The 27,945-nt window shown below is 39.8% G+C and overlaps 1 protein-coding gene and 1 pseudogene across 1 annotated transcript; one reads left to right on the top strand and one right to left on the bottom strand.

Annotated features, from left to right (window-relative positions):
• Positions 1-7,702: 7,702 nt before the first annotated feature.
• Positions 7,703-8,266, top strand: LOC111172928 (ferritin light chain pseudogene; annotated as a pseudogene).
• Positions 8,267-16,602: 8,336 nt separating this feature from the next.
• On the bottom strand, positions 16,603-18,997 carry LOC111172929 (U3 small nucleolar RNA-associated protein 14 homolog A-like). The gene is made up of 2 exons (XM_089916638.1): positions 17,012-18,997; positions 16,603-16,959 (listed from the first exon to the last, which is right to left on the bottom strand). Exons 1-2 carry the CDS (start codon positions 18,961-18,963, stop codon positions 16,641-16,643), a joined length of 2,271 nt encoding a protein of 756 aa, XP_089772764.1. The 5' UTR covers positions 18,964-18,997; the 3' UTR covers positions 16,603-16,640.
• Positions 18,998-27,945: the final 8,948 nt, after the last annotated feature.

Raw genomic sequence — 27,945 nt, 5'->3', positions numbered from 1 at the left:
CTTCTCTCGTTTTCTCATCTCCTAGTGTTGACTTAGTGGAGTGATGATACCTACCTGAGTGCCCTCTCTTTGCATTTTGGAGATCTAGCTTTTAGATCTGTCTGCAATTTGTCCTTTCTGGGTGTACTAAAAAATATTAGATTTTTAAAGCTAACCCTCACTAGAACACCCATTTCCATGCAAAATTCACTATAATACCAATGGCCACCACTGTTAGAGCTCTTACTATGGACCAAGCACTTGACATTTACTTCATTCAACTCTTATCACATTCTCTAATGTAGGTACTATTCCCATTTTACACATGAAAAATAGGTGTGAAGAGACTCAAGATTCCACAGTTGGTTAGGGGTGAGGCCTGGTTTCACACTCTGGTTTATCTGGCTCTGAAAAATGAGCGCTTGGCCACTACATGTTTCTGCCTTTTCCTTTCCCCCTCTGGATTAAAAGAGAAAAAGGAAAAAAAAACCCAAAAACCCTAAACTCTTTTTTCACACAAGGACTGGTTTTTACTGCCATCCCTTCCTGTATTAAAATATAAAGTCTCTTCTGTCTCAGTGCCAAATATTCATTTTTTCAGTTTATCCTATTCATATTCAAAATGCACTTGATCTAGAAAAAGGGAAGTGTGCTCAATTTGATCCGTTTTAAGATTCCTGCCAAATTAAAATATGCCCACATTCAAAATGGTCAGATGTTCCTTCAGTTACTTATTTTCATCAGTTTAGTTTTTCTAAAGAAATAGTTTCCAACCTATGGATCTTAGTTTCGAGGAGCCCTTGGAGTTACTGTAAAAGGTGTGTGAATGGATTCTGAATTTGTGTCTCCCACATATAGGCATTGCTACTTTCCAAAGATATGTATATGTTGTGATTGAGTAAATGTAAGTTAATTTAAGATTAATCATTAACCTGGCAGTAGCCTGTCATCAGTATGTAGCTCCCTAATCAGCAGATACTAAAAGTTAAAGGACTTTCAACAAGGGATTCTCGCACTTCAGGTTAAAAACCGAGTTTCAAATGCTTGGCTTTGAGATAATCACTAGAGACTTTCAAATGTCCACTTAAAGAGACTCAAGATATCCACTCAAAGTTAGAAATTTTATAGTCTTTGTAGAATATCTCCATTTTTGTTGGGCTCAACAGTTTGGGAGAGAACCAAAGAAATACAGGGCCTATGACTTCCTCAAATCAAGGTTATATTTATGCAGGGAAAAATGGGGCTTCAATTCAGTATTGAAAGGTTGATTGGCAAAATGTACTTGACATGACTTTCTGTTTTAACCATGATTTATCGCTTTGGGAGAACAACTGGTCGCCAAGTATGTGACCCCGAGTCTCCATTTCTTGCTCTTGTCAGAATACCTCAAAATCAGAAGGAAGAAAGCTTCCTTCACTCCCACCCCCGTTGGATGCTGTCCCCCCGTTGGTAGGGGACACAGCTTTTCTGTGCTGAAATACAAGTAGAGCAGAAGAACCGACCGTGGAGACCCTGTAGAAGTGGCCCTACCTAGAGACGTGAATACCTATTATATGGGCTGCCAACTCTGGCTGCTCCCCTCCCTGGCTGGCCCTGGTCTGGGCTTCCACTCAGGCATGGAGGAAGAGGCCTGTCCTTCCCTCCCTAGTGTAAATCTTCTCAGGGGTTTCTTTCTGGGTTTGTGACAGCCTAGTCTCAGCCACAGTGGTGGAGTAAATACTCCTTATTTGAGTTAGCAGGCAATATAGATTCTTCAGCTTATCATTCATTAGAGATTATAAAATATACATTTCAATCTTGCTCTCTGATATTATGACTAGACTAGAGATGGATTTGTGGGCGTGCATTTCACAACTCTCCCTTTCTCCGGACCTGAGTGGTAATTTGATTTGTATCTGGTATATATAAGTGCATATGCATAATGCTGTTCTTAATGTCAGTTTGCCCACCTCTAGAAATACTTTTCTTCCAGGGTAACCAAGCTTATTGGAATATATATAAAAGAGTAAATAGACTCTAAAAGAGGGGTCAAGGAATTTTCTCAGGAAGAAAGGGGATGAACTTTGGCCTGATTTATTTTTATGTCTTAGATGTCTTTTCGGTTTTCTTCTAGCTCCCTGGTTGTTGTATTCTGAAGAATGAAGTGATCAGATACATGAGGTATAGTTTAAGTGTTACTATACTTTTGAAAGCATAGTTAGGTCTATTTTCTCAATTGTTGACAAGGTCAAGGAAATAATACAATGTGTGTGTGAATTCTAAGGTCAGGTGGACCACATTTCATCACAATTAAGAGTTACTGGAGTAAAGTTTGTGGGGTAGAAGATGACAGTTTTATCTATCTGTACCATCTAACACTGAAATGTAGTAGATATAGAGTTGATCTCATGGTAGGCTTTCTGAAGGCAAAAAGTTTCCTGAAGTTTCTATTCAGAAAAATAATTTTTTGCAATTGAATGGACTTATGGCTGTGAAAACATATTAATTTTACATTTCTGGTCTTTACTCCTTATTTTAAGATATAAGTAGCATCTGTTCTATAATAAAATAAATTGACCTTTTTTTTTGCTATAGAAAAAGTAATTCCATATATCTTAAGTGGTAGGTAGTTTCTCTTCTATAATAAAATAGATATATTTTTGCATTTTTATTCAACTTGAAAAACAAGTATAAATCTTTAGAACTGACTCCTACACCAAAACACTTTTTTTTTTTTTTTTTTTTTTTGTGGTACACGGGCCTCTCTCACTGTTGTGGCCTCTCCTGTTGTGGAGCACAGGCTCCGGACGCGCAGGCTCAGCGGCCATGGCTCACGGGCCCAGCCGCTACGCGGCATGTGGTATCTTCCCGGACGGGGGCACGAACCCGTGTCCCCTGCATCGGTAGGCAGACTCTCAACCACTGCGCCGCCAGGGAAGCCCCCAAAACGCTTTTTAATGAAAAGTTGTCAATTGTGGTAGTTTACAAGGACACATTGCAGTAGTTAACAAGGACACAATTGCAGGTGTCTTTATGTTCCAGCATATAAGCTTAGTTTGAGCATTCTTACTGTCATGTCACTGCTCTTCCCTGTAACCCTGATAGATCAGCCCTATAAATATCTCTTGGGGTGAAAAGTAATTTAATCTGTGGATCTGTATATTACCTCCTCATGAACATCCTATCAATTGTGCCACAGTGCTTTCATGATATGCACTGAACTGAAACCATCAAACCTATTTCATTGAGGACTGTTAGTTAGACCATAATCTTTGGTCTCAACTCTGTCATTAAATTTTGCTGAAAGGTTGTTCACTTATGCATGGAAAAAAAGCTAAGTTTGTGATTTGGTCTCAAAAGATACTCTGCTTATAGGCCTGGGTGATTCCTGGGAACTTGAATATTCATTTTATCTTGAGGTTGACCCAATTAGAACCCAGATTATGATCCCATAAAGTGGCAGAACTCTCACCACTTCCCAAATGATCTGGGAACTCAGAGCCAGGAGAACACAGCTCACCCTTTATCACCAACACAGTGGATAACGCTGAAACCATCTCTCCTCGCCAGTTCTCTTCTCTCTAATTCATCGCCAGTAAGCTTAGTTGAAAATTGTCTACAGCCCTCAGATATGGCTTTATTAAGAGGTGGTCTGAATAGGATACTGTGAAGCATAAATAGGGACAGGCAATTCAAGACAACATGGTTAATAAAAAATGAAATAATTTACATAATTTTCTTGATGCTTTTAATTAAATAGTCCTCAAGAGAGAGGCCTTGAGGCCTTATTGAAAGAGCCCAAGGCTCTTTTCCACTAACCAGTGTGTAATTTGGGGCCAACTGTTTAACCTCTCTGACCTTGGTTACTATGCTAGTTAAATGGGGATGATAGAAATTGCTCCATCTCAGGGATGTTAGGATAAAATGTGATGATAAATGTGAATGTACTTTTCAAAGTAAAAAGGGCACTATATATACAACTGCTTGGTCTCAGAGAATTGCAAGTTAAATATATTTTTCCATTTAAACTGTATTTTTATGTATTATGTTGAGATATTATGGCCCAGAACGTAACTGTTTTATCAGCTGGTATGTGGGGTATGTATTTACATTTTATAGAAATTATATAGGGGAGGATGAAGTGGTTTGGGTAGCTACTAAATCTTCACTATGTCTCTGTTAAGTGTTCTGATCCTGTTTATGTAAGTTGCTGGTAATCATTTGTGTAAGTTATGTTATAAATTATACTTTATAACTCTGGCGAATATTTATTTTAGATACAAAATAGTTCAATTTTTTTATGATGAAAAGACTAATTAATTCAACCACAAAAATATCACTTAATCTTTAGTGGGAAAATTAGCTAGCTGTAAACCAAAACATTTGGTTTCATTGCATAAGGGTCCAACATTAAATTTAGCTTTAATATAAATGGCAAAATTGTAATAATGATAATACCCTTATTCTTAAACTCTCTGTAAATTTGTTGTCTTTCACTACCAGCAGAGGGAGCCCTGAGAATTAGATTGTGCCAAGATGGTTTTGTTAATTCTTCTGTGTTTACACGTTTAGCTCATAATAAAGAAATAAAAATCCATCACAGATTAATGGAAAGTCATCATTCTTGGATTAGGCTGTAGATTACAATTTGATTTGACTACTGATTATAATGAGCTTTAATAGACTAGGAATATCTATAGCCTGCCTCTGCTCATCCTATCAAGGCATCAGTTACAAACTTCCACAATCTATCAAAGTTCAGTAATGATATCACAATGCGCAACTTCACAGGACACCAGAAAGGATGCACTCTCAAAACATAATTTTATCAAATACACTGCAACAGTATTATGAATTGCTCTCATTGACTACATAACGTCCACATGAGAAATGGAAAACACACATATGATGTAATCAGTTTTTCCTCATTTAAACATATTTATTACTTAAATTTTATTACTTTTAAAAATAGGAAATAGGGCTTCCCTGGTGGCGCAGTGGTTGAGAGTCCGCCTGCCGATGCAGGGGACACGGGTTCGTGCCCCAGTCTGGGAAGATCCCACGTGCCGCGGAGCGGCTGGGCCCGTGAGCCATGGCCACTGAGCCTGCGCGTCCGGAGCCTGTGCTCTGCAATGGGAGAGGCCACAACAGTGAGAGGCCCGCGTAACGCAAATAAATAAATAAATAAATAAAAATAGGAAATAGACCAAAGTAATCTGAATGGAAAACAAATGATGAAGTCCCAGCATTTATGATTCAACGAAAAGCTTATTTACAGCATCTCACTGAAAAATAAAAGTTTTTCCAAACTTCAAGTATAACCTATTTATCAGAGAGCATATTTGCATTGCTTTATTGCCCTTAATTAGATAAGAGTGCAATGCAATTGTATATTTTATGCACCTGTGACTAAACGAACCTGCTGAAAATTGAGACTGCAGTAACTGCATTTTAATATTACACAAACTCATTTTAATAATGGTATTTTAATATTGGCATAACTGCTAACCTAATATCAAGAAGTTTCTTTGTGTCAAGACATTTACAAGCATGGGTCTTTGCCTTCAAGGAGCTTATCTATTACAGTTGGAAATCCAATAGTGATTGAATCCCTTTTTCATGCTAAGGAATTTACATTAGCAAACACTTACTGAGTACCCATTGTGAGCCAGGCATGGTACTGAGTGCAGAGGTACAAATGTGAATAAGACAGCAATCAAGAGGCCAACACTGCCGAACTAGTCAAGGACTACAAGGCAAGGTGGTACATACTGCAGTACAATAATAAAGGCAACACACTGCTGGGCTTTGAAATTATTGAAGGCAGAGAACTTATCTAAATCTTTGTAACCCCAATACCAAGCACAGTGTTTTGCATATGGTTACTGTTCAACAAATATATATTGAATTCATTAATTAACAACATGTGAAGTGTTTTAGTAAAGCATCTTTTTGGTAAATAAGTTACTTTAATATTTCCTACTACTTCCTCTTCCCATCACTCCAGTCTTTTTTCCCCTCATTCTCACAACTTATGGGATAGCCATGCTTTCCTCTCATGTAGCACAGCAGTTGGGTCACATAATTGATGCTTGATTATTTGCTATTCCCCTGGCTTTTTTATTTGCTATCCTCTACCCTGTGATACCTTGGAATACGTGAGATGTATGTGATAATAATAACCCCTTTTCCCCCCCAAAATCCCTACAACAATGACAGCGGTGATGGGCATTTGGCTAAGTACCACATATGCATTATCTCACTTGAGCCTTCAAATAACTCTCACTATTCCTATTTTTAGAAAAGATCTTATGCACAGAAAAATAATGTTCTTCAGGTCACAGGGCTGGTAACTGGTGGAGGTCAGATATGAATCTAGGACTCTGACAATAGCCTTCCTGCTCTGAATAACTGCACTATATTGTCTATTTAGATTGTCAGAGGCAATTTGAATCAGTAGTGGAAATACTTTCTTGGAAGAGCTAGTATACTTCCTCTGAGAATACTACAAATAAATGGGTTTTAATGTATCAGATATAAGTTTTTAAAATTATATTGTGAATACAGTAAAATACTTAGGTTACAGAAGCATAAATGAATCAATAGCTGATAATGTCTTCTCAGCAACATTTTTTTTTTTGGTTGCACTGTGTGGCTTGTAGGATCTTAGTTCTTCACATGCTCATCAGACCCCACAGGACTCCCCAGACCTGGGCCGCAGCACAGCCTGCTGTGGAATGCTCAGCAGCTTTGTTTTCCCAGCTAGACTCATTACCAGTGCCAGGTGGTGATAACTAGCCACTGATTCCTACCAGTAAAAAAGTCTGCCTCAGGTCACCATGGACTCTTTCCCCCACTCTCTGCTTCATCTCTGGCCTGATACGCTTTTGGAAAATAATTATTCATGGCAGGAAGTTGTCATACAACAGAGAGCGACTGTGTGTCCTGGGATTATAGAGGCCCTCAGATCAAATACTTTTTATTGTGAAAAGAATACATTGAAAAACATGGTTTTCACCGGCATAGAATAGTGAAATCCATTTATGTTTTTTTTTCTTTCCTGTTTATTTCATCATTAAAGGCCCAATAAAGGAAAGTATTTACCACCTGGAGAGAATGTTAGCACTGATGTTTAGCATTCAGCACAATCACATAGATTCTATAAACAGAAATAGCTCCAGCCTCCAACTGGAATAACAGAGTAGATATTTTAAAACCATCTTTTTTCACACATTATAAATTGTTACTCATGAGGTAGAAATATTCAGTATGCAGTAGTATGTGAAAGCAGTAAGTACTTAGTTAACCATTCTCTAGGAGGATTTTTCAGTTACCTAAATTTTGTTCCTGCTTCATTTTTTTTTTTAATTTAAAAAAGGAAGCTAAGGGGAAATAAATCAGAAGATATATTTAAAGCAACCTTCTGCTACCTTCCAAAGATTTGGTCAGCCAAACTCCTAGACCTGCAAGCACTGTCCAACATAGTAGCCGCTAGCCACATGAGGCTGTCAAGTATTTGAGATATGACTAGTTCAAATTGAGACTTGCTAAAGTTTGAAATACATACTAGATTTTTGGAAACTGAACATGGATGAAAAAGAGTATCTCAGTAATAATTTTTTATATTGATTAAAGTCTGGGGCAGTGAGCTTGGTGGTCTGCGGATCTGTCTCTTGCTTCAACAGTATTTGGACAGAACAGGCCCAGGGACGCCCTTTGCTCCAGCCTCCGACCAAGCTCCAACCTTTTTCCAGTCGCAGCCTTCAGAACCAACCACTGAGCTATCCTCGGCCACCGGGACCAACCAACACCATTTTTTGAGCTTAGCGCCTTATTACCAATCAACCATGAGCTCCCAGATTCGTCAGAATTATTCCACCGAGGTGGAGGTCACCGTCCACGGCCTGGGCAACCTGCATCTGCAGGCCTTCAACACCTACCTCTCTCTGCGCTCCTATTTCCACCGAGACGACGTAGCTCTGGAGAGCGTGGGCCACTTTTTCCACGAATTGGCCGAGGAGAAGCGCGAGGGTGCCCAGCCCAGCCTTGAAAATGCAAAGCCAGCGGGGCGGCCCCCTTCCTGGACGTGCAGAAGCCACCCCAAGATGAGTGGGATAAAACCCAGAACTCTGTGAAAGCTGCCCGCCAGACGCCCCGCTCTGTGACTTCCCGGAGAGCCGCGACCTGGCTGAGCAGCTGAAACTCACCGAGAAGATGAGGACCACGTGACTCACCTCTGCAAGCTGGTTGGTCCCCAGGCTGGGCTGGGTGAGTTCTCTTCCAAACACTCACCCTCAGGCATGGCTAGGGCCTCCTGGAGCCCAGCTGTTACCAACCAGGGTTCTTGGACTCTTTAATCAATAGAAATTGATAAGAGGCCAGAGGGGGAATTTAGGCAAGGCTTTATTGGGAGTCATGCTGCAGCATGAGGGAGCAAAAGCAAGTAACAGGTACCCTCGCTCGTTCCTGGGAATAGCGAGGGTGCGTTGCACTGGTCCCTTAAATTGGGTGAGGATAGGGGTAGATCGGTGGGTGGGGCTGGAGGGGCGGCTTAGGTGGTCTGCCCATCCCTTTGGTGGTGCTGTGAGCAGGGATCATGCCTAGTATTCTGCTTTTGCTCCCCACACCTCTGAAGTGTCAGTTGGGTTTTGGCCTTTTTGTATCTCTTTGTTCATAATTTGCCCCAACTGTGCAAGCAGGCAGTTATTTTTAGTCCCTTATAGTTTCTTTGTATTCTGTTGCTGGAGGAGACATTTGTCCAGGTGCAAGCACTCCAGTAAAGGGTCCCAGGTCCCAGCCTGTCCCACAGCGGCCTCTGAGGAGTCCTCTGGTGTCAAGGCTTCTGCCTGAAGCCCGTCTCTGCAGCCACTAGGCAGCTTTGTAAGCACCCTGGAGCCCTCTCCCAAGCCTTGGGCCAAATGGGAACAGTAAAGCTTTTTGCAGCCGAAAAAAAAAAGGCTGAAAATATTTTAGATATAAGTTCAATAAAATTGTATTATTAAAATGAATTTCACCTGTTTCTTGTTACTTTTTAAAAATGTGGTTACTAGAAGATTTAAAATTACCTATATAACTTGCATTATATTTCTATTGGACGACACTGTCCTGGGCTTTTACTTTGGGACATCATTGTTCCCAGTGAAACAACTGACCATTAATAACAGCCAGATCCTTAATCACAGAATTAAAACTTAATTCAAAACACTTCTGAATGGATGAATTGTATGGTATGTGAATCAAAGTTAAGAAAATTATGCTAAATAAATTAGAAAACTCCTTTCTAATCTGCATACTGCTGCATTATGTGTCATGGTGAAAGATTAAAAACAACCCAAACGTCCAAATAGAGGAGTGACTAAATAATTAATGGCATAGTTTCATCATAGAGTTCAGATATTAAAATGAAGAGTGTAGGCAAACTCTTGACAGAGTTTGTAATAATGAGAAAATTCCTGTTTTCTATGATTAAATGGAAAAAAACCCCAATATATATTATTTGCATCAGACCATAACAGTTAAAAATGCCTAGAAAAAAAAAAACTAGAGGGAAATACTAGCCCCAAAATATTAGTAATGTTTGGGCTGTGGGCTATGTGAAAATTTTTCCTCCTCACACTTTTCTTATTTTCCATATTTTCTATAATCATCAATTTTAAAATTGAGAATATTTTATTAAAAATACCAATAAATCCTAATTTTAAGCCCATTTTTACATTTTAATTTCCAAGAAAGGAGAGTAGAATAATAGACTTTTACAAAATTTAAAAACAGAAGTTGTAACAAAGGTAGAATATCTGTTTGAAATCTTCAATAAGCCTTCAGTTAACCAAAATATTATCCCAGTAGTTAAGTACCACTGTCCTTGTTATAGAAACATGAAGAACAGTTCACCAAACTGAGGTGAAAATGGAGTCAACTAAGGGCTGGTGCAGTGTTGTTGACCGTTAACTTTACTCTGTTGATTGAGACCATGTAACACAAATTCCACCAACCATTTTCTTTTTTTTGGTAGTATTATTATTAAATGCACTTATTTTTTACTTTTATTGAGATGTAATTGATATACAGCACTGTATAAGGTTAAGGTGTTCAGCATGATGATTTGACATATATCGTGAAATGATTATTACAATAAGTTTAGTTGACATCCGTCGTCTCATACAGATTTAGAAAAACAAATGTTTTTTTCCTTGTGATGAGGATTGTCAGGATCTACTCTCTTATCAACTTTCCTATATATGATTACAACAGTGTTAACTGTAGTCATCATGTTGTACATTACATCCCTAGCACTTATTTATCTTATGACTGGAATCTTGACCACCTTGCTCCAATTCCACCTCTCCCCACCCTTTATCAACTATTTTCATTTTCTTGAAGTTTTCTTTTCTTCCCGTAGCTGAAGTCTGGAAAGAATAAAATTCCTTGCTCCTTCCCAAAGTGAACTTTTCTATGTTGCTCTCTTTCGGCTGCTAATTTGTCATATATTCACAAACATGTTCAAATCCCGCCCCCGCCTTTTCTAAAGAAGCCTTTCCTGGGCCTCGCATTTCGGCTTCCACTTCAGGTTCTCCTCTCTCTCCTCCCTCTAATTACCCACGGCCTCCATTTTCTTTCCCGCTTAGCAGTCTGGGTGGTATTTCTTTCCCACTTAGCAGTCTGGGTAGCTGTGACCCTAGTAAAAGAGCTCTCTGTAATATTTATTATCTGCTCTCACCAAGCCCTGTGACCTCTCTTTGCAGTCTGCAGTAGGATTCTAGACAACTAGCAGTCCCCTGCCCCGTTCAGGCTGCTGCCTCTGCCCTCAGTGCCTTGTCATCTACTGCCCATTAAAGATTTACCCAACCTTCAGCCCCAGCTGGTAACCCACTTCCCGCCAGAGATTTCTCAGATTTTGACAGGCAAAAATAATTCTCACTCAGTCCTATGTGAGTGGAGGGCACGGGCTGGGTCTCATTCACCTTGTTCCTACTCAGCAGGAAGTTTTCCACACAGTAGATAGTGCTCGATACATGCTCACAGCGTTGGAGGGGCTGAAAAGACAAGGGGTGCTGAGCTTTTTCATCTCCTCTTAGTGGTGTGCAGAGACTTTTCACAGCAGTTGGGGATTTCTGACTATCCCTAAAATAGAATTTTAGAGCTAAGAAAGAGCTGATCTAAATTTCTCACTTATAGATGATGAACCCAAGGCCCAGTGGCATTGAGGCCAGACACATGGTTGATCTCCAACAGAACCAGAACTAAAATGCAGGCCATCTGGCTCCCAAGTCAAATCACTACTCACCTTTCCCTGCCTATCTTGTACTTTCTTTTTGTTGTTATTGTTGTCTTCTCTCATTTATAGCCTTGTACGTATTAGGCATTCCACAAATATTTGCTATACAGACCAAGATTTCATGATCCTCACAATAATGTGAGTGATGTAGACAGGAATAATGTTATAAGACCCATTTTACAGACAAGGAAACTGAGGCACAGAATGGCTAAGAGGTAGTGCTTTTGGACAAGTTGTTTAAAAATCTCTCCAGGCCAGTGCTCTTCCCGGTCCATTCCATACTGGGGACAGGAGATTCAGCAGAGTCCATGCTTAGTGGCAGGAGGTAACAAAGAAGTAGGTTTTGGGAAGGTGGGTCTTCATTTTGTAACGGACACACTTCTCCCTTTAATCTTCACAGTGTTGCCGTGGTCAAAGACATGGGTGGATTTTTCTGTGAACTGCTTCAGCTAACCGCCAAGGTCTCCTAGAAGTTGAGGGAAGCAGGGGAAAAAGGGAATAACTAGGAGTCTGACTCCCCCTTGTCGCCCTCCAATACTCAAAAGTGTCAGTGTGTCCATGATGAATAGCTGAGGCTGCTCCACCTCCTTCTTCAGAGTTTCCTAAGGTTCCCAGAAGCAGCAGCTGCATCTCTCTCCTGCTCAGTTGAGAACTCCATGTGGAGTTCCTACTTCAATGTTCTCTGATGAGCTTCTGTTTATAGCACTTACAATAGAAATGAACGATGAAGTTCTCAATATTGAGGGTCCTTTAGAGGCACGTTTAATAGAGAATGGGCTCCAGAACCATTCTACTGTTTTTGAATCGCACCTTGATCATCTCCTCTTTGGTGACTATGGGCAAATTTCTCAACATCTCTGTGCCTTAGTGTCTTCATTTGTAAAACGAGAGTAACAGTACCTTCCTTATAGGATTGTTGTGAGCATTAAATGATATAAAGGGTGTGAAGTGCTTAGAACAGTGTCTGGCATATGCATTCACACACACATATATACACATACACATACACATATGTAAGCGCTCATCAAAGGCCCCACAGTATTTCTATTATCATAGAACCACACATTGCCTTCACAAGTAGTGAAATCTTCATTTCTTTTTCTTTTTTTTCCAATCTTGTACTTTAATTGCCTAAAAATTTCAGAACTGACTTTTTGTGTCCTCACTGAAGCCTCTCAAGAAGGAATAAAAATAATCTACTGTGGACACTACTGCCCTCCCTGGTTTGGGCACCCAAAATTTTAATTCACACTGCATATTCCTTTTGTAGCAAATAGGGTGACTAGCTGTCCTGATCTGCCTGGGACTAAGGAGTTTCCCAGGACGTGGGACTTTCAGGGCTGAAGGAAAAAGTCTCAGGGAAACTGGGACAATCGGTCATCCCAGTAACAAAAGTTCTACTAAACACTTTAGTCTCCTACCTTATATAAATGACAGCCCTGTGAATAGGCATTCGCATTCCAATTCTACAGATAAGGAAAACCGAGGCATAAAGGCATTAAATGATTTGTCCAAGAACATGTAGATTATAAACGGCAGGGCAAGATTAAACCTTACATGTGTTTAACTATAAACTCATGATCATTCCACTACTTTCCAATGTGGAAGTATGGGTGCTTTACAGCTGTTAACATCTGCACAGGGAAAGATAACCCTGTGAAAGACTGAGCTTAACAATTGACTTACTATGGGCTAGTTTCTTTGAGGTCTTGCTAATTTGCATGATTGACACATAGGAGAAGAAAAGCAGCTGCTTAAAACGCATAAATTATTTGGAAGTGATAATGAACCAGGTAAAATTTAACTTATGCAATCTCAGTCCATTTAGTCTTCCCTTCCTGGAGTGGGAGGTGGGGTGGATGAGAGACAAATATGACATGTATTTACATGTCTAGAAAATATGAATCCAGTTAAGTTTATTAAGCTAAGTTTCAATCAAAGTAGTACACTACAGTCAAACTAGTATAGAAGAAAATTAGGAGAAATACTAGTAGTTGGATTAGTAACTTGATAAATTAGATAGTTTGATAAATTAGAGCTTGGTTTTCTTCTTTTCTGTACTTTTGAGATCAATTTATTGATTCATTCTTTTCTTTCTTTAGGAAAAAGCAGTAATTATAATTAAATACTGTTTTAAAAATTAAATGCTTAAATTTTATATTTATAAAAAGATAATAACAGTCAAATTTTTTTTTAAAAAAAGCGTAACAGGCTATTCAGTGAAAAGTCTCCCTTCTACCCTCAAGCTACACCACAAAGTTGTTTCCCTCAGCAGAACCAACCACAGATATTCATTCTGTGTATGTCCCTTTAGAGCTAATTAATCATCCACAAGCAAGTACAAGTTTATATGCCTCCTCCTTCCACAAAAATGGTAGCATGTGAAGGACATTATTCTGCACGTGAATATCCTTTTAAGCATAGTAACACATCTGAGAGATCTTTCTCTATCAACACATAAAGACTTTCCTTATTCTGTTTTATGGCCACATAATATTCCACTCTATGAATCTGCCATATTTACTTAACTAGTTTCCTGTTGACGGTACATACATCACTTAAGCAACTTTAAATTTATTGAATAAGTAATACATTCACATGTTCATTATATGTATATAAATAATTTATATATATAAAATATATAATGATATTTATATAAAGATATTTATATAAATAGCTTGCATTCATTAATGTCTTCCATCCACCCCAGTACCCCCACCTTACCACAAATACGCCCAGGTAGAAACGTTATTAGTTTTAGATATAGCTTTCAGAGTTTCCTTATTGATATAGAAGTAAATACAAATGTATGTGCTTAATTTTCTTCCGATTATATGTAAAAAGTAGACTAGTATATACAAAATATCCTGCAGTTTGCTTTGTCCACTCAATAAAATATCTTGGAGAATTTTTCATATCAGTACACAGCAAGCTTCCTCATCTTTTAACAATTTATTTAACAATTGCATAATCTTCTGTTGTGTGGATATACCATATTTTATTCAACTGGTCCTCTATTAATTCATGGTCATCAAATACTATTCTGCCTGTTCAAATGCCCTGTGGCTCAATGTCCTGTGACTATTGTCTGGCATAGAGAGAATTTGATAACTTAAGTTTATGATTAAGTGCTCAACTGCTTCTTTACTTTCACTGAGTTTTTCACATTAAGGGTTAAATATCCACGCTGATCTATTTGTTATGCTGCACATGGCAGAACCTTCTTACCTTAAGCACCATAAATAGTCTCTCTGAATATCACTGAAACGCTGTTGCTATCACAATGAGGAATTACAGAAAATGTTGCAGCAATTATTACATTACTCTTCCCTATTGATTGAGCTGTTGCAGAAGATACCAGACGTGAGTGTTTCCAGGGTGCCTGACAATACCCTAGGAATTTGTTCTTAATCATTTTTGTTTTTGGGGGTGTGGAGAGAGTGAAGCCTTCAATGTTCATTGATTTTTAAAATGTTCCCTGACCATGATCCAAAATGATAATTCCTAATGATCCCTAATTAATTACTTCAAGAGCTAGAGTTTTACATCATTAAATAATACAGAATATGTACAAACCTGCTTTTAGTTTGTTTTGGTGGAAACAATTTGCATATCACATACAATACTATAAAGTCCTTCATATGCAAGAGACATTATTATAAGGCTTTTATTAAAAAAGCTAAACATAAATTACGGTAAGGTAGCTTTGGTTGTAAGTTGGTTTAAACGGAAACAGTCCAGTGGGGGGAAAATTAATCTACTTTTCTAAAATAGAGGCATGTTTTGCAACGAAACAGGGCAGACTCGTTGCTGTTTTACAGAGTGTCTTTAATTCTAATGCATACTTACTACAGCGGTAATAGTGTCTATCGAACATAGCTTGGCAGCATAAAGTAAAAAGAAATGGCATTGAACTATAGCAACAATTATTTAGTTTTCACATAAGGATGGGTTTCTGGGGTGTAAACTTTGTTACTCAAGAGATCTCATAGATTTAAAATTTTATTTTAAAGAATAAGGATTTAGGCTTCAGAGAGAGTGTGACATTTTGGCATCTGATGGGCAAGTTAGTATAGTGGTTAAGAGCATGGGCTGTTATACTGTCTGCAATACTGTCCATAACTGTGGAATTCATAGCCAACACGGGTATGAATTCCGGCTCCAGAATTTTGTTATCTCCAGGTAAATCACTGCACCCCTGCTTCCTTATCAACCATGTAGGGGTGTTGTGACAGCGCCATGCCTGCTTGTGTGTTTCAAGCTATCAGTAAGCGGCAGCTTTTACAGTTTGCTCACTGCACCAGGGCACCTCTGCAAAGCCTTTGAATCTCGTCTTTGATTTGTCCCAACTTTAAGGCATGTTCTGGTGTCGCGTTGGGGTGTCAGATGACATCCTGGGAGATGATCATGAAAGCCTGAGTTCTGGGAGGCCACCTGTCTCTCCACCTCTTTGGGAACATCCTTGGGTTGGTTTTGTTAGGGTTGGGCTGAGAACTGAGGGTGGGGAACCACGCTTAGTAACCCCCTTGACGGCCTCCCTATCTAAGGACTGTGCTGTGCTAGGGTATAAATCTTCTTGTCCTCCATGTCCCGGGACTATCACTGGAGTGCTCCTACAACTGGGTGAAAATCATATTGTGGGATAAAGAACATAAACTCAATACTGTCTGCTAAAACTCCTCTCCTACACCTGGCCATATTTTTCTGAGCACCCAGAAGAAATGGTGAGAAACTAATGATCAGTTGATAGCAAGTTGAAAGGGCCCTTTTCATGTCTAGTTCCTACATTCTAAAGTAGCTATACAGTAACCTGTCAAGAATTTTATTCTTTCTTTAATACCTGTAATAAAGAATGGGGAAAAATAGGGTAATGAAATCAAAACCGTGTTCTGCCTAGTTTGTAGATGTGTTAGAAAGAATTCATATGCTATCAAAAGTGTCTATGATACATCCAGAAGAATAAACACAGTATTCAAAGAGTATGCCCTTCAGAAAAGGTCAAAGAAAGACAAGCCTACAGTTTAGAAATGGTAATAATGTATGGATTCAATGAAAAGTTTTAGGTTGTGGCTGATTTTTAAAAACATTTAAAAAACATATAAAGTCTAAATCAACATCTGAAATAAACAACACGTAAATATATATAGGTCTGAAAATTTTCTTTCATTTATAATCCTTTTTTTTTTTTTTTTTTTTTAGATTAAAAAAACGCCTTTATTTCTAAAATGTGGCTTAACTACACCCGCGGTGTGCTAAGCCAGTTTTGGAACTGATCCTGCAGCTCGGAGTAAAACCGGGCCAATGGAGGAGCAGTCAGGGCTCCCAGTTACGGGCACCAAGATGTCACTACTCCAGCAACTCAATCTACAGAGTTTTTCTTCAGCTGTTTTTTGTGACGTATGGAGAGTCATTTTGGATTTCTCTGTACGACAGAGAGGTCCGACCTTGAGGAAGACCGGTAGCCCACATCCTCTGCTTTTATAGGCTTAATGACATGGCCTAGCTTGGTGACAACCTTGGACATAGTCAGCTTTTGGAAGGACCTCTGGGGGTTCCATGTAGATCCTATAGGGGTCTGAATGGTCCTTTCAAATTGCTGATGGTGTGTGAATGGATATGGAAGCATCCGCACCTGATGAGCCACTGCACGGATGTTCCGCTTCTCATTGAGAATCACATTTGGCAAATTCTTGTCTTTCCTTGGAGGACCCTCAGGTCCTCCAGTACTGCTGCAGCACTGGAAGAACTGGAAAAACTCGAAAAGGCCAGAAGGTTCACCCTTTAATGAGAAACCGGCGTCTCTTCTTGGCACTGGGCTTCAGGCCCACACCACCCCACTCGCCCCAGCCAGGCAGAGTCAGGTCCACATCCTTCGGCTTACTCACCTCCACAGCTTCCCTCTTCTCTTTCAAGAAGTCTCTGATGACATCGTCCCCAGCAAAAGCTTCCTTTATCGTCTGCCTTTGATCTCTCTCTTCATCTTCAAACTCCTCTACCGTCGTGGGAACTGCCAAGGACTTCATGGAAGGAGATTTTGTGGTCAGGAGGTTCTGGAGATCAGTCATTTGCTCCTTCCTTTTCTTCTCCTTGGGGACACCAAGATGATTACTTGGGTTCCTCTCCAACTGCTGCCCTTCTACCGCAGCTCTGGGAAGCTCCTTGTTTTGAAAACATCCTTCTTTGCCCAGCTCCTCCAGTTCATCCAGAGTTCGTGCTCTCTCCGGCCTCTGCAGCAACAGAGGCTCCTCTTCCTCCCCGGCAGGTTCCTCTCTCTGGACCGCCAGAACTGTCCTCGTTGAACTCAGTTCTTGCTTCCTGGACTGATGGCTCTCCCTGTTGAGTTTCTGAGACAGTGCCCTCAATTCAGACAGCACCTCCTGGCTGCTAAGATCTTTTGCTTCTTGACTGCCCACCGGCTTGGCGATCTGGTTGAGCCCAGACTTTTGTCTAAGTGATCGCCTCTCCTCAAATTCTTTCAACAGAATTTCTTCCGCCACCACTGGTCCTTCTTCCTCACTTTCAGGAGCCTCCTGGGCTGCAGGCTCTGCAAGTTCTTCAGGGTCCCCCTGGACCTCAGCCTCTTTTGTGTCACCTGAGTGATTCCTGAACATCCAGGGGTTTGGTCTGTCTGCCTTCACCTGCACCTCATTCACCACATCAGGGACAAAGGGTTCACCCTCTTCCTCTGCACCTCCCTCCTCTTCCGCACTCTCGGAGGCCACCTGGATCTTCTGCATCAGCTCTTTGTTCCTGGCCAATTGTTCCTGCATAGCCTGGCGAGCCTCCAGGTCATATTTGGCCATAACTGCCTTTGACTTTGCCCATTTCCCACTGTTCTGGGGCTTAAGGCTCATTCGCTCCATCATTCTGGCCTTTTCGAGTTTTTCCAGTTCTTCCAGTGCTGCAGCAGGATTGACCTTCCGCAGCTTCTCAAACTCTTTTAGGGCTTGCTTGGCCTTTCCTTTCTTCAGAAGTTTGTGATACTTTTTGCTTTTGATTTTCTTCTCTCTTCGAGCCCTGGCCTCATAGTAGGACTGCAGGGCCCGGGCCCTTTGAAGCTCTGCTCGGCGCATCTTCACCTCTTCCAGGCTCATGGCTTTGAGAGAGGCCTTTTCCGTGGGAGTCAGTAAAGGGTCTGTCACTGGCTGCTTGTTCTTATGGAGGAGATTAAAAATCTCCTGCTCCAGGGGAGTTCTTGCCTTCCAGCCACTGACCACATGTTCGATGGGAGGAAAGATGGACTGCTGCTTGCTCAGGGGAAAAACCAGCTGCTCTGCTTGCCAGTTCTTCTGCACGACGGGATCCCATTTGGAGAGGACTTGTGAGGTTTTATGGAATGCCACTTCTCTGTGGATCTCTTCTCTGTGAAGGGGTAACTCCACAGTCTTCTTCGATTTGACTCTATTCAGCTGCTTTTTCACAGCAGCCAATGAGGATGAAGTTTTAACAGGCTCAAGCAGATCTGAAAGGACCAGCTTTTCTCCTGATCCTTCAGAACTGACACTGAACTCTGACACCTTCGGACTAGCCTCAGATCTCTCAGCCAATTTCCGCCTATTCTTTCCATCAAGTGAACTGATTGCTTCCAGAAGCTTTTGATGCTTTCTTTCTCCACCACTGTCCCCCTCATCTTCACTGGTGCTCAAGGGGTACTCTCTTGGCAAATCCTCTAGTTCTCCCTGTTGGTTTAAAGCCAGAAGGCTGCTCTCCGCAGCCCGACTCGAGCTCATCTCACCAGCCTGTATCTCACATGGGCCAGGAGCGGAAGCCGAAAGGCTCATTTATAATCCTTGATCTTCAGGAGAGGGGCCACATCTTCAGTCACTGTTTATCCTAGGCAGAGATTACATACTTGATGAATAAGTGAATTGATGAATGAATAAATAAATTAGAATAATGCCAGGGTCCAAAAACTCCTGACAAATTACAACATTTACAATATTTTCAATGGGATAATAGAAAGCCACAGATGTAAATGTCTCATGGTTGAGTGACGAATCTAAAAATAACACAAAAGAATTCTTCAGTATTTAAGGAAAAAAATGGTAAATGTCATCTATAAATTTCCTGCCTTTATAAAAATGCAGACTTTTGATTAAATATGAAACAAAAGATATGTCTCATGACCGTATCACTCACTATGACATAATTTCATCAAGGGGCAGTGAGTGAACGTGTCATTAGTAATATTCAAACAAAACAAAACCTAAGCTAGAATCCTGAAGTCAGTATAGTTGAGGTCAAACACACTAATCCTTCCCCTAATTTTTTGCCGTTTTATTATTTTAGGAGCAAAGATAGAAACAAACAAAAAACCCTGTATTTTCAGGTGTGCTATTAGCTCATTTACTTTATTATCTGAAGATCCTATAAAGTAATATTTTATTCTGAGTCTTGCAAGCAATTTGAAATTAAACATTTTCCTTGCACCTGTAAAAATGTGTAAATGATGAAACAGGCAGCATGATGATCGCTTTACAGAGAAGCATTTCCTTCATCATCTTCAAGGTTGTTCAGATTTATGACCTAATCACCTGTGGCCCTTTAACAGGATGCATTTGAATCTGATTAAAAAGAAAAACAAATATCAGTATGGATTTATTAATAAAATGTGCCTGACCTTTTCACTTATCTACCTCTTTCAACATAATGTGAGTTTCAACTCACAATCAAAGAAGGGAGTTTCTGGGAATTTAATCTTGAATGTTTCAGCTTCACAGTCGCTTCAGGAGTTCCTGCCTGTGTATTGGTGTGTGTGGATGGTGGAGGGCTATCTGTTTCCTCCTTCTTTCTCTTCGGGGTTTAATTACTTCACCTACATCCTAATTCAGGTAACTCATAAAGCTTAGCCTTTGTTGTAGGTCCAACAGCTGTCTTATGTCAGTAGCAAGTAAAATGTTCACAAAGTACCGGAATGCAGCAAGACGGTTTATAGTGCTGCAATAAAAGGTAAATTGAATTTACAAAGATGCATTTGTCACTGATTAAAAACTTACAAAGTTAATTGGAAACACTGTGGAGGTGTTACCACACAACTCGAGGTGTAATGGGTGCTTCTAATTCAGCCTGAAGGAGAGTTGCGGCTCCCGTTATGGTCTCACACAGTAAGATGCCTGGCGACGCTCTCCAATTTAAGTAGCAAAGCAACACCATAAAGATCTTAAATATTTTTAATGGAGGCGAGTGTAAATTTACTCACTATTATTCTTGAAAACAGCTAGAGGAAAAAGCCTTCAGTGTTAACTGAAACACAGTGTGCTAATCACATGGCCCCTCCTAGAAAACATATTGTAGGGTTTTTATATTCCCTGTCTGCAACTCTTCTCATTTTTCTGATATTTACATTGGCAGCACTACTGCAAGAAGCATATCAGTTGGGAAGGAAAAATGAGACTGAAACAGCCAGCAATCTGAAGTCAGCAGGACCCTCCCTTGGGATGTTGGCGAATTATCTCCACATAATTCACTTAACCTTTGCCATTTGGGGACTTGGGAAACTGAATGTATTTCTAAACTTGAGACTTTTAATTGCTGGTTTTCGTGTCACTAGTCCAGGTCAGTTGGAGAGATGATGATTGAAAAACTGCTCTAGGAGGCTTTTCACCTCTGGTGCGCATCCTGGTTATAATTAAGTTGGTGGCCTGGGGTGGCCTTTAGATTTCTGCAGACAGGAGTGAACGGTTAAGCCCCAAGAGATGGGCCTTATGTGGACATTCTGTGTGTGCCTGGAGTTAACGTAGAAATTTTAATTTTAGACTAGGCTTATGTTGAGGTTAAAAGGAAAAAACCGAGATAACTGAGTAATTGTCTTTGGTAAACTCATTATATCAAATATCTAGTACCAAATTATTATAGAGTCATAGAATTTTTGGACTGGAGTCTTAGAGATTAATGTTTAAATTCAAGTATCATGAATTTTATACATATTTATACATATTTTTATTTCTATATAATCTCTATACTTTCCAATGCTCTAACACTGTTTGACAATAGTGTTTTTGGTGTCAGAGATGGTAGTGACTGTGGAATTTTCATATATGTTTAATTTGTTACCTCTGCTGCATGAGCAGAGTTTTAAGCCTGATTAATTCCTTTAGTCAACAAAGGGGACCATATAGCCACACAAATCTATTTTTTTAAAGCTAGAATTTACTGAGTGCTTCCTATGTACTAACTGCTTTTTGTATTTAACCCCATTTAGTCCTCACAGCATTTGAGTCCCAAACTTCCCTGACGGGCTTCCACTGACCTGAATAAGGCAACTTCTTGAAAACTCAACTTCCTTATCCATAAAATGGGGATGATATACCTTAGGGAGGTTGTTGTGAGGATTTAATGAGACAACATGGGGAAATACTGGGTAAACTGTAAAGTCCTATTTAAATACTAATTACAGTTTTTCTTCTTCTTAATGTAACATCATTTACAGGATTTTCACCAAAATTCTCTCTTCTAAAATATATGCACTCACAAGTTGCTTAATAAACTTACTTGAGTACACATGAATGGAACAATGACTATGATCACAGAATATCAATCCTAGGAGGGCTCATTGTACCTACAGTTACCTATTTTGTTCAGAATTTTCCAGCAAAGCTAGGTAACTCTCAGGAAACTGTCTTCCTGAATGATGCATATGCATTGTCAAAGGACCAATCACTTTGCAACTATGGAGAAACTTGGAGAGAAAGGAAAATTTCAAGTTAAAAACCTCTGAAATTTTACAGAATTTCATTAGAGTCTCTGAAAAATCAGAAATGCATCATTATGGAAAAGGGACCACAGAAAAACATTAAACATATCATTCCTTGAGGTGTAAAATGTGGTTCAGCCAGAGCCTGATTTCAATCTGCAGACAATTTAAAGAAAACAAATTTTAGCTCTAGTTTTCTTTTTCTCACCAAGCTTTTGTCGAAAAGAGTCAGAATGTTGTAAAATGGCCAAAAGTTAAGAGTGAAATTCACAAACTTAATAACCAGTTCTTAAAATCTGTGCAGTTGAAACCAACTACCCCATAAAGTATAGATTACTATTATCCCATTCTTTTCATGAATAAGGAAATCAAAGTTATGAGAGATTAAGGGACTTGTCTAAGATCAGTGGAGGCCAGTCAGGGAAGAATCTGGGATTTACATAACAAATCCTTTTATAGAAGGGCTCACAGGGATGTCTCTGCCACAAAGGATAATGACTCTCAGTCCAAGCAAATGTATATTCTCATCTTTGAACCCAAAGGAAGCATCATCTTCCACAGACAAAATCAGGTTTATTTATATATATGTGTGTAAATATGTATCAAAACAATTCTATGTTTTAAAAGCCTGTATCTCAACAAATCTTTGTCTTTTGAAAATATGATGAGGCAAGTAAAAAATATAAGATGAATTATGGTTTGAGAGGAAAAGCTGAACAACAAAAGCACTGAAATGTTACAGTTAACTTTCCTTTGTTTCTAAAATAGCATCCTTCCTCTGACCTCAGTTCAAGACCAAGATCTGAGAGATTTCACAATTTGAATGAGACTTGAATGACTTCAGAACATTTTAAATTGTCATACAGCTGCTTTTGACTAAGGATTTAAAAGTATTTATGAATGAATGAACCCACATTTATTATTGCTCTTAAAAGGTATGGGTAATAGACACATAGTATCCAAATTATGCCATCTGCAGGCAGAGGAGATGAGCGGCTAAAAGATATTATTCGTATTTCTAAGGGAAGAGTCTTCCTTATCACTGGGCTCTATGATACTATACTTCCTTTCACATAGCTAGATTTCTACATTAGATAGTATGAAATCATCATCGAATTTAGAAATTAGAGTCTAGATACCACTAAAGATGAGTAGCCGTATAATTTCGACAGTCAAATAACCTCTCTAGGCCTAGTTTGCTACTCTTGAAAATGTTTATGTACAGGAGGGAGACTGGAAGAAGGAGAAGTTTTGCCAGCTCAGTGCTTCCAAAACCCTGTTTCGAGGCTCACTGGCAGGGGTGTGCTGGAGCCAGAAGCTTGTGAGGCAGTGCACGCTGTGTTTGACATTGGCCGTGGAGGAAGTGTTCACACCATGGAAGTTGGTAAATGCTCCAAATCAGGGCCCCACCTTTTCCCAAGAGCTGGTTGTTAAACATTTACCAGCACTCTGCTAGCCTTTGTAGATACTCTTTGAATCAAGAGTTCTACAGTCAAATAGGTTTTGTAAACACAAGGTTTCTCCATCTCTCTCTCCTTCCTCCTCTCTGTGCCCCTCTTTCCCTTCTTTTTCTCCTGCCCTCTTTCCTTTCTTCCCTCCTTTTCCCCTTTTTTCCTTCTCTTGCCCTGACAAGTAATGTGACTCTTGTCACATTAGAGATATACAGTACTGCACATTACAAAACTTTACAAAAATGCTCTTCAGACACGTCTCTTAATCCTTAAAGTTCCATACCTCACTGGGGCTGATCAAATCTCTCCCTCTCTTCTTTTTCTCCACTTTCTCTGCCATCTATTTCTTCCTTTCTTTCTCAGATAGCACACCATATATTTTTGTAGAAAATAGGGAAAAGTAAAAATATATTTAGAGAATAAAATATAAAAGTCCCCACCCTCCCCAACCAGCAGTTTTTTGTTTTTATTTTTTTTACTGCAGGTCTGCTGAGCCTTTAATATGCTAATGTCCACTGTGAGCCTTCGGAGGGGACATTTCCAACTATTTCCACACAGAAGCTTTTTCCCCAAACACCTATTAGTATGTTGAAGTACGTGAATATTCTTTGGAAGATGGTTCAGAAAAAATGGACGAATGGATTTCTAAGAAACTTTTGAATTGAAAATTATACCAAGTATATGATTCTAAAGATGGTTATGATTTCAGATATAGGACGAACCACATGATGTATGGAGGTCCTATCCCATTTCACAGGATAAACCTATGAAATGAAGACAAATGATTCTGTTGATTTATTTCCAGGATGGTGAAGATACAAGTATTGAAATGTTCACATCTCTTTTGCTGTTTATCTAGAGTTATGATAGGTAGAGATTTTGTGAAATTTCAAGAAATGCTATGCTGTTGCTCTAACCCAAAACATCCTAGAAATACAGCCTGTGTGTAGTGCCTCTTGAAATGGAAAATCAATGACAATTCTAAGAACTAAGTGTATTTAAAAATATATCTACAGATATATAGAGATAGATAAGAGACAGACTGATGGCTAGATGAATATATAGTTTTAAAGATTCTAGAAGAAATTCAGAATACATGAATTCCATTTAAAGCCTGGCTTTTACTTCTGCTCATCCTGTTCACTAAATTTAAATTATTTCTATGGTACATTTGCAAGTTTATGCCCACTGCTTCAACTAGTACTAAGGGATGTTATAAGACTCTAATTCTCTCTTAAGGAAAATTAATCCAATTAACTCTTTTGATTTATTGTCAGAGATCTTCTAAAGATAAATTACAGCTAAATTGTAGTTATTGAAGACAGATCATTTGCCTGTGAAATATGGTATCATTATGAAGTCTAATGTGCATGCCAGGTTCAGTGCCTTTCTTAGACTAGGTTCATACTACTAGAGTTCTTGTTAGGTTGAATTAGTATATGGATTCTGATAATTGCTATTAAAGTAAGGTGAGATGTTAAAAGACTAAAGTAAAGCAAAAGGCCAAGGGAGATGACAACACAGATTAAAGGAATTATTGAACTCTTACGCCAGAACACAGAGATAAATCTTAAAGATCGCCTTCTTTAAGCTCACCCTGTATCTTACTGAAGAAAGCAATAAAAAACTCAGTCTGGTCTCATTGTGCTAAACGCTACTGCTGAAAGGGTGTGAGACTGAAGGGAGCCAGTGGTGAGTTGTAAGCGACACATGCACAGACCTGTTAACAATTAACCTTTTTCTCCCTCTCGGAATTCACAAGGGACTTGGCCCACAGGAAACGAGAGTTAGCTTTCTTCTCCTTTCAGTTAGGAGAAAATGCCTTTTGCAGAAAATACTACCTGCTGACCCTATTGAAGATCACATTGAGAATAAGTCAACGTAACATCACCATCCACGGTTCGGTTAAGTGTTGAAAGAAAGTGGTATGGAACGGAGGCTGGGAAGACGTCGAGTGTAAGGACTGAATAATGTTGAAACTCAAGGCAAACTGAATAGGGAAAATAAAGATATTACAAACAAACTCCTGTCAGAAGCGAAGATAAGCTAGGGTGATTTTCAAATTATTTTTGATGATTCCTAAGGGACAGATTATAAATTCCTGCTTACTCTGAGGATGAATGTACATGAAATGTCAGTGATACTCTTCCCAAAAAGAGATACTTCAGCTTAAGGGAAATGACTCTTCTCCCACGAAAATAGAGTTGTTCTTAGGAAAAGAAAAAATAAATGATGAAATGAGCTGGATTCATTATTAGTAGTAGACTAAAATCATTTTTTGAAAACTGAACTATTGTATATCCAGGGTCTAACACATATTAGGCAAACAATACCGATTTGCTGAGTAAACAGTGAACAAATGAATACATAATTTTTTGAAATGGAGGTGGGTAGGGAAGTCAGTAAGCAAATAGAAAAAATAATTGAAAGCTAGCTAGATACCTTTATACATATCCAACACAAGTTGATGGATTCAATTTTCCTTTTCGGCAAATTAATATTACAATTCTTTATAATAAGCGCATAGTTCCATCATGCTTAGCTAATACTTGTGATCTTTTTGTATTTTTCCCCTTTATTCCAAAACCCTTATGTCCACTAGTGATGGGAGTTAACTCTAGTATCCTAAGAGTGCTGGAGAAATCTCTCTGCAGGGGAAGTGGGTGCCCCTAGCTCACAGCAGAACCAGGTTACTGCGGGGGGGAAGTCTTCACCCTCAAGGGTCTGTAAGCACCCCCCCCCACACACACCCCAGAGATTGTCCAGTCACCTTATCATGCTTCTCCAGGTCTCACTTCCTACTTGAAACCTGTTTGTACTTGTGTCTGACAACTGTGAGGAATTGGTTCTCGAGCTCCTTGCCCTACGCTGTCCTCCTGATTGAACGCTCTACAGCAGGATCCACACTCAGTCCCACTTTCAGCCTCAGATCCTGGAAGGCCAGCTTTGGCCAACAAGCTGGCCATTCTATCTTTGGAGGGGAGGTCAGACTTGGTTCCCAGTTCCCTCAAGGAGATTTAACTAGTTCACCTCCAAGGTCATGCTCAGATTTAAGAGTGGATGAATTTTGATTTTTATGGTTCTAGGAGTATATAACCTTAAGAAGTAGTAACCACAGAACATGAAAGGCCCATTTCAAAGGTCTGGCCTATATTTGATGGGCCAGGTGGATGGAAGGAGCAGAAAAGCTACACTGAGGAAGTTGCTGTGGCCAACAGCAGGTATGTAGGTGACTGCCCCCCCGGGGCTCCTACAGAAAGGATGCATATATACACACTGCCACTTCTGGAGGTGTGTGGGGTGGGTAGGGGGATGTCAGGGCTTGTCTGCCATCTGGCTCAATCACTGCAAAGATTATGATCCCTGCCCCACCCCCATCTTTGTACGTATTTCAAAATTAAAATACCTCCTCCCCATGAAACTCAAAATTTACACATTCTAAAATGAAAACTGTGTTCTTTTTTTTTCTTAAGCTTTCCTCATTGTAAAATTCTGGACAAGTTCCAAGTTCAAGTTGAAATTTTCTCACTGCTATTGCAAGCATATGCTTGAGTCTTCCTGTTCGAAAATCTCACACTGACACTGAGTTTGGGTCTGAAGCGCTGCTTCTTGTTTCTGCGAAACACCGTCTCAATGGTTCTATCGGTCAGCCATCTGTGGAGAACCATGAGCCTAAAACACCAGACCCAGGCGCACACTATAGCTTCACAGATTAACCCCAAGAATGTCTCCAGCCCTTCTTCCATTTTTGTAATTCGATGACATTCTCGTTAATTCTAGGGCTTCATCAATAACTTCTGTGTCAGTGGTTCTAAAAAGCCCTTTCTAGGTCCACCCTGGATGATCCCCAACATTCCATTTTCTCCCCACTGCTCAGCCACCAATTTCTGTTCCAATTTCTGCAACATTCTCTCAGTCATGTAGCCCACAAACTCGAGGTAATTTTTGACTGCTTCTACTTTTTAAATTCATCTCTTCATTTAACAGTAGCTGCTATGTCTCTTTCATGCGCCAGGGCTGTATTAGGAACTGGGGATACAACTGGCCCTGCTCTTGTGCAGCAGACAAGCAGGTCTGGAATATCTCTTGCTTCTTGCCCCTTCCATTCTACTCCCTTAGCTCCTGTTCCCATGGCCCTGCACTAATGCTATGTTGTGCTAATACTGATCTTTTAACCCAGTTTACATAAGGGACTGCCAGATCAATCCTCCCCCGAACAGAGACAATCATGTCATTCCTTTGCTCAAAAACCTTCAGTGGCTCCCCATTCCCTACTATGACAAAGCCCTTTGTAGCAGAAGGAACACTGGGCTGAGAGTCTGCAGGCTGGTTCCTGGAACAGCACGGACTACCATGGAAATGCAGTAGGTTTCTAATCCTGGCTGTGCCTGAAACTCACTGTCAGACTTGGGATAGTTTTCTGGATCTTTGTTTCCTTGTCAGTAATGGGTTAGAAGGTTGGGGGTTTGGTGTGGTGAATTCTAAACACGAGCTCCTATTTTCTATTCCATTATTATTCTGTTTTCAGAGCCCTACCCCTCTGCAGACTCAGGGGTCTTTGAACTATG

This window comes from Delphinapterus leucas, chromosome 8 (genome assembly GCF_059928025.1).
Source record: "Delphinapterus leucas isolate spDelLeu-1000000601 "Yukka" chromosome 8, BTC_Dleu_Yukka2, whole genome shotgun sequence".
Lineage (NCBI taxonomy): Eukaryota > Metazoa > Chordata > Mammalia > Artiodactyla > Monodontidae > Delphinapterus > Delphinapterus leucas.
This window is presented reverse-complemented; position numbering and strand designations above follow the sequence as displayed.

Bases quoted from the DNA above. Each gene is read 5' to 3' on its own strand.
- LOC111172929 (XM_089916638.1), bottom strand. From the start codon at position 18,963: ATGAGCTCGAGTCGGGCTGCGGAGAGCAGCCTTCTGGCTTTAAACCAA. The intron at 16,960-17,011 runs GTGAACCTTCTG...GTGCTGCAGCAG, and splicing joins CGCCGGTTTCTCATTAAAGG to TACTGGAGGACCTGAGGGTC.